This window comes from Opisthorchis viverrini, assembly GCF_000715545.1.
Source record: "Opisthorchis viverrini unplaced genomic scaffold opera_v5_40, whole genome shotgun sequence".
NCBI classification, from domain to species: Eukaryota; Metazoa; Platyhelminthes; class Trematoda; order Opisthorchiida; family Opisthorchiidae; genus Opisthorchis; species Opisthorchis viverrini.
In genome coordinates, this window is record NW_008751694.1 from 181776 (window position 1) to 188837 (window position 7062).

The 7062-nt window shown below is 43.0% G+C and overlaps 1 protein-coding gene across 1 annotated transcript; it reads right to left on the reverse strand.

Annotated features, from left to right (window-relative positions):
- Positions 1 to 51: 51 nt before the first annotated feature.
- On the reverse strand, positions 52 to 6465 carry T265_02871 (hypothetical protein; the record flags this gene model as incomplete). The annotated part of the gene is made up of 2 exons (XM_009167224.1): positions 52 to 468; positions 6340 to 6465. The coding sequence occupies 2 exons, from the start codon at positions 6463 to 6465 to the stop codon at positions 52 to 54; spliced, it is 543 nt and encodes a 180-aa protein (XP_009165488.1).
- Between the last annotated feature and the right edge of the window lie 597 nt (positions 6466 to 7062).

A 7062-nucleotide genomic window follows, 5' to 3' on the forward strand; every position in this document is an offset into this window, starting at 1 on the left:
AGTTGTCCTAGAGCGTGTTACCTCATAGCAGCAACCAACGCCTTGATACTCTCAGACAGCTCTTTGCTGGCAGTAGAAAAAGGAAACGAATGCGTGTTCTGGTTGTCGTAAGCGTGCATTGGTAACCAACTTCCGTGCGGCTCTCAACACAGCTAAACTAAAGAGACCGGCTAAGAAAACGGGCTGCTGAGCCTCGCTAGCTTCATTTGTCACACGCGCCACCTGGCCGATGAATTGCGGACCTTGTGATACCATATGAACTAAGCCTGCCACATTTGAGCTAATGCCATGAGCACTGGCCAAGGTCACTTGCCGATTAGCTTCATCCCATTCTTCGTTCACCTCGGCGAGTTGATGTTGGCGTAATTGGTTAAACAGTTGACGGAAATGACGAAACACATGCAACCAACGATGAGTGAACAAAAATTTGTGGAAAATTGGCCAAGAAGTCGACGATACCCTCAACTCCTGGGGAGGTACAGACAAACAGTATATATCACATTACCGCCCAAGACGCCAGAGAGCAGGAGCTACAACTACTCAAAGAGACTCACTGAAAACGGTCAGCCACCGAAATACTGTGGACTTCAAACAGAACGTGAGATGTCACAAGGCTTGCAGGCATGCCTCACTTCACCATTCAAAGTTTGTATACTGCTTAGGAGCTGTTAAACGAAACTACAGTGCTACCAAATAGGTAGTGTTCCAAGGAGCCATGGGCTTTCCATCGCACTAAAGCACCCCGCAGCAGGGAATCCCCTGCTGCATTGTTGTGAGACGTGGCCTGCGCGGAGAGCGGAACCGAGGTATTTTCAGGATTTCAATAGCAGTGTTTTCAAGATCACAGCTCGCTTAGTCTGACGTCAACGATTCAGCAACGAGATTGCAAAAAGTGAGTGTTCCGCTATGCAGCAGTGACTTTAATCGAACACTGTGTCCACTACTAGAAGCTGCAGTGGTTAGTCCATGTACAGCGCATGGCCAGTAATCGTTCACCGAGGACATTGCTGTTTTGCGCGTCCATGTGATTGTGGTGGAATCAGAGAGTAGACCAAATTTTGCCACAGAACAGGGTGTGAAAGTGACTACTAAATCCTCTGCATTGTCGATTTGACCCACCGTCTGGAATGGAATCCGTTTTATCATCCGTACACCTGCCCGAAAGCGCTGTACAAATGGATATCAATAGAGGTCTTGTTGTCAGTTTCTATCCAGGTTGTGTGAATGAGTGCCCAAAGATGTAGACAAAATGACATTGTTGAACCAGACTAGTAGCAATTTCTTTCCCTATACTTGCTCATTGTCTCGTTTCGACAGTAATGTTAGCGAATGAATTCCAGTGCCATTACGAGAGCTATTTACATGCTTATATAATTTTTTTGGCGTTTGAATCATATGCTGTGAGATGTGTTCCATCTACTTACTTACCACGTGCAACAGTATGCGTTAGGCTTGACACGACAAGAGTAATGATCGTTTATCTGTTTCGGTTTTGCAGAAGAATGTAACAGAATACGAGGATTGTGTATACGTACGTGTTTGTTTGATACAACCTTCCTTTACAATAGTTCTGTTCCCACCTAGGTTTCTGTGACGATGTTTTAACTGATCCAACGCCCTCGAAGCAAAGCAATCATGTTCACCTCTTCACACATGATAAGGCAGTTTCATCCAGCGAAAGTTGGTGGAGTCGTGGTGGCATTCTTGACTTCCGGATCTGAAGCCCGGACACCCGGACTCCTCACGAGCTCCGATAAGATCGAAACTTGAGTCTAGCGCTTCCCTCCTTTGCGGGGACTAATCAGACATCATTGCAACTCTTCGAACAAGCGTGATGTGGATGGGAATTAAAACGTGGACCTCCCACACTGCTAAACTGACATGACACACGAACGTGAAACAAATCAACAGGAACAGCGTACAACTAGGCGAAATGAACACAGACGACTGCTTGCATGAGAGCGCTCGATGATGATGAATTATCATACACTTAATGAGTGATTGACCAGTGCATAGGCTAATTCAAGGCGTGCACCATGTGATATGTGTTTGGCGTAACGCACCAGATTTAGTGGGCACAAGTACGGCAGTAAAGCATCAGTGACAACACTGATGTTTCTCTCTCCGGTGATGATGATGAATGGATACAAGTCAGTGAAATGTTGCAGGTCCATGCTTATGCGTGAGTGTTTACGATTAATTACGCCTTCCAATTTCGACCAATTTACAAGGCGTCCCTGAGTGACAGTGCCCTGTTGAACAGTCGAACAATATCCTTAAAAAAAAATAGGGTCCTCAGAAGCAACACCCCGATTTCCATCGTCTCTGAAAACACATGGGGACCTTTCACTGCGCCACATAAACTTTAGTATATGAAGTAATTTTGGTGTTATTAGAGATCATTTTTTCTGATATTTTTACATCACAATGGATTGCGTGTTAAACCTACGGCTTTTCAACGCGAGCAACATCGATCGGTTTCTCAACAGTTCTAAACTGCATTCTCAACACTGGGGGATAAAGCAGTGTTGAATAGAAGATTTTCCACCCTGTATTTACTATTCCTAGTGTTCAGGTGTCTCCAGATCTTACATTTTCTGGGAAGTTATACACTAGAAGTGATTTGTATGCTTGTGAATGATGCATATGTTTGCAATTCCCACCATTTTGGGAATGCTTCAGAGAGATGGATAATCCAGCACCATACTGGATTGAATGTGAGGTACCGTTGACAGCTTGGCTGTTTAAAATGACCAGAATTGTTGATACGAAATAAAAAGTACTCTAAGTCTACAATTAGAGAAGACGTTTAGCATCAGCGTTATGAGGTACACCAACTTCGTATTTAGACTATTTTAACTTCGATAATACTTGTTTCTTCACCCAAACACATGTTGCGTTCTGGTTGTTTTGCTGCATCCGTATTCTGTATACGTGTTCGTGATGGAAAGCGTTGTGGGCAGCAACGCAGAATAGATAGGATTCAAGTTTTATTTCAAGCGATACTCTAACGGTAGAAAAGGAAGGTTCGTTGTTCACAGAAAATCAAACGAATTTCGAACACCAGTTGACTGTAGTGTATTTGATCTCTCCGGTGTATGTAGTACGTCACACATTAGTCCATTCTTCTGGTCCCACAGTTTTATTCTGTATTCATTTTGACGAGGTCTTATCGCACTAAAGCACCAGTGTTCTTAAAGGGCATTTTTGTCACTGACAATGATGATAATGACTTTACAGTATAATGCTGCTTGTTCAGGTTCAAAATTTCTATTTTAATGGGTAAACGCTGACTGTCCACTATTTATCTCCAGGACGTGTTGACTGGTTCTGTATCGTTCTTGCCAGACTACAATAAAGTGAAATAAATCCGTTTCATTCGGTTCTCAACGACCCTTTAGTTCTGTCCAATAACTTAACTCATCGATACAGTTGAACAAACACTATTTTACTCGAACTGTTAGTGGATATGCTGGCTTGCGGGTCAAGCACTACACCATTGATGTGTTCGCAATCTTATGCCGTTCTTGAGACAAACACATTTTGGCGTTCGGCCGTGTTTGCTTGACCATCAAGGCGATAGGATGTGACCAAATAGATCAGCAGGTATTTAGTTTACAATCTGTGGGACTGCCAAACAAGATAATTAGAGCCTTTTGCTGGTGTACGACGAACTAGGCGATACGCTTAACTAGGCATCTGGGTTTTTCTTCGGTATGTACATTAAATCGAGTGGGGATAGCATGCAGAAGTGCATTACTTTAGAAGCTGCGTGCAAGCCCGATGAGTGATTACGAAGAAAACAAACACTAACAAACCTGACTCACCCATCACTTGAGCTAGGTGCCAGTGTCTTGTTGCGCATTAGAATTTTCGGTTGACCAGAAATCGAGCTAACCATGCATTTCATCCTTGTTCGAAATCCTCCGCATATTTTAATTTTACCGAAGTTCCTCAGTATAACTGTGCCGGCTATATCATATTCCGTTTTAAGTTCAACAATTCTGAAGCTCACAAGATTCTGCAGATTTGACTGTGTTTTAACGGGCTTGCCACAGGAATGATTGCTGTCACTCGGTAGGAGAGTCCCTTAGTAAGAGAAGGTAACTTCCTGAATGACCCAGTGACCATTTTCTTCTCCCAGTGGGTACTTCTGACGTTCGCAGATCTCTCATGGTGGAATAAGCAGAAAGAGAAATATCCCGGATAGTCTGGGATGGCTGTCTCACGTTCAATCCACTGCCATCAAAGCTCGAGCAGTTGTTCTTTGTCTTCCCTGGCTTTGAATGCCACATGCATCTTGTGTCCCTATCTTATAGGTTGTTTCCTACGTCTGGCGTGGAAAGTGAATTTGTTATTTTAATACTGGATTGCTTGAAAAGGACCACACTACCTAATACACCTCGTTGGAGTGTAGTCCTAATCTAGTAGAATATCACGAGGTTGTTGCTAAAAATCCCCGGTGACTGTTATTTTCCGAGACCTACTTTCCGTAGTCAACACTTCCAGTTTCCAACTCCTTGTATTTCAAAAACGTGCTTTCCAACCTGAACTGAAGGATGTCTCGGCCACTCTTCCTTCATCATGAGCGGATGATCCAGTCAAGGTGAAATTCAGGCGAAACGTTAAATTTTAGCGTTCCCTACTTATTTTTAAATGTTCACTAGTTTTACCCAAACTGCGCTGAGACGTGGTTTGTGCATCCAAAAATGACTTTCGAGTGCATGCATATATTTCTCACTTTAACTCCCAAACAATCACAGAGCAAGAGCCACACGAAGCTGATCTATATATCCCTATATATCCCGTAAGCTTAGCAAGAAATCATACTGCTGGTTAGCCTACTGTTCAAAGTGACTAAACTTCCAGAGTGCCGGGTTCTCGGAGCTACCGTTTCTGTAACTAGCGTGCTATTGTTATCATCACGTTTACGCCTCTCTTCTTAACGCTTTTCGTGTGTCTGCGGCCCTGTCCAATACTCTTAACCGTGTTCTTATGCTTACAACAGTTCCGTGCAGCCTGTGGTTTCCAACATGTTACTGTAAGTAAAAGTTACCTCTCCACACAAGAAATTTATTTTGCATCATGCGTAAACCATGAAGGGAATTGCTGAGTTGGAGAGAACTCAACATTTTGCTGTGGTTTCCACCGCATAACACTCAGGTTAATGACAGGGTGAATTCCAAATACCCGAATGTGACGCGGTCAGTATAATCTTTCACAAGGGGTACTGAAAATTGTCACCGCAAACAGAAATCTACGCAGTGTGAAGTACTAACTCGGGGAATATAAATTTCCAAGAATACAATGCCTCAAATATGAAATATCTTGTGTCAAACTGACGCTGACATCTTTATGTTTCATGAGCAAACTTGTGTATAACGTTCCGAGGCATACGGCTCATAAATAATTCTAGAGAATTCCCTCGCAAACCGAATCATGGTAAGACTACACGACGTGTTGAGGTTACCATGCTGGAATAATTTAGCACTCGCGCTAAACATGGTCCAGCAGAGATTGTCGTCTGTAGTACGCTGGCAACACAACTTTCCAATGGGAGTTCCAACCACACCGGATTCATTAAATGTTCGGACGATGTTAAGTACAGAATTGCCGTTCAGTAATGGTCAAGGCAACAGGCGAAATCAAAGTTGTGCACGAGGCCGTCTACGCTTCCCAGAGTGAAAAATTAAAAGGATGTTAATTCGAAGTAATACGACCATTTTGACAAAAATCTCGTAGACAGGTCAGGACGCGGACATCGGCACTACGGCATCTCTTGTTCCGCCAGGTAAAGTTAAACAAATTGGTGTTGGTGTCCTATCCAGTAGCTTCACTTGACACCTTATACACATGAGAACTGTTTCATTCCAATTCAAACCGTTGTATTCATCCCAACCAAGCTCTTTTTCTGCGAGCTAGTACAAAAATGCAATGTCGCATTTGGCCTGCATCCACTGCGCATGTTACTGATTTGTTACATGTCAAACGTTTCCCGTAAAGTGGTCTTTTCTTCGGTATGCAGCTACCTGTAGTTGAACAACTTCAGGATAACTGCCTATTATTTATCGGATACTGCGTGAAGGCAGTAACAATTTAAGGGCGATTATCCCGCCAAAGTCGCAAGATGAATGAATTTCGGAATATGAGCTGATCGAGTTTGTTCCGCAAACGATTCTCATTCAGTCGGCTGCTCAACATTTCTGTCAACCAATGGCAATCGAAGTCTGGTAAAAATGATGTTCTCAGACAGGGCACAAGCTTTGAAATGCTGGACACACCAAGCACACAGGTTGCTTACATTCCTACCTGAAGCAAGTTTAAAGTGAACCAACTCACCCTACAGATTACCGCTACTGCAATCTTTGGCCGCGGTAGTTTCTTTCCGGACAATATTACCTCGTTTGGTGTTCCGTTTGCACGCAACTGTTTTAAATCTCCAAACAATTGTTTCACCATAATCATTCAATAAGTATATTGGGAAAACAAATCTGAAAACACTTTGGGAAGTTCCACTGACAGGATAGTATTTCTCCCCTTGTTCTATGGACAGATATGTGTGGAGTCCAAGCAGATGCTTGCAGAGGTGCGTTATATGTTCTCTCGAACAAACGAATACCACGAACTTTAGCAACTGACAACATAATGTGATGGTTTTATGGACTGTTAACCCCATGTAGACATGAAAACTTCCAACCATTTTCACCACCCGAAAAACATTTATTGCACAGTTTCATTCTGCACCAGACAACTAAACCGCCCAATTCCTCTGGTGGAAACAAAAAATATGGTGAATAGTCCACCTGGTGCTTGCACACGTTCCTCGTTCGTCACAACAGTATAGTATTTGGATGAAAACATTCACGGTCAGTAGCCAACGCCTTACGCGCGTGCATGAACGATTGACTTTATTGAAAATTTTCGATGTTCGTTGTTGTCGTTTTATTTTGAAAAAGCCGCTTGCTGATGAGGTCAAAGTAAGCCATTTTATTTATTCCTATCAGTCGATGATCAGTCAGGATCGGTTTTGAAGCTGTTTTGCGTTTTTGAAGTTCTGATGGT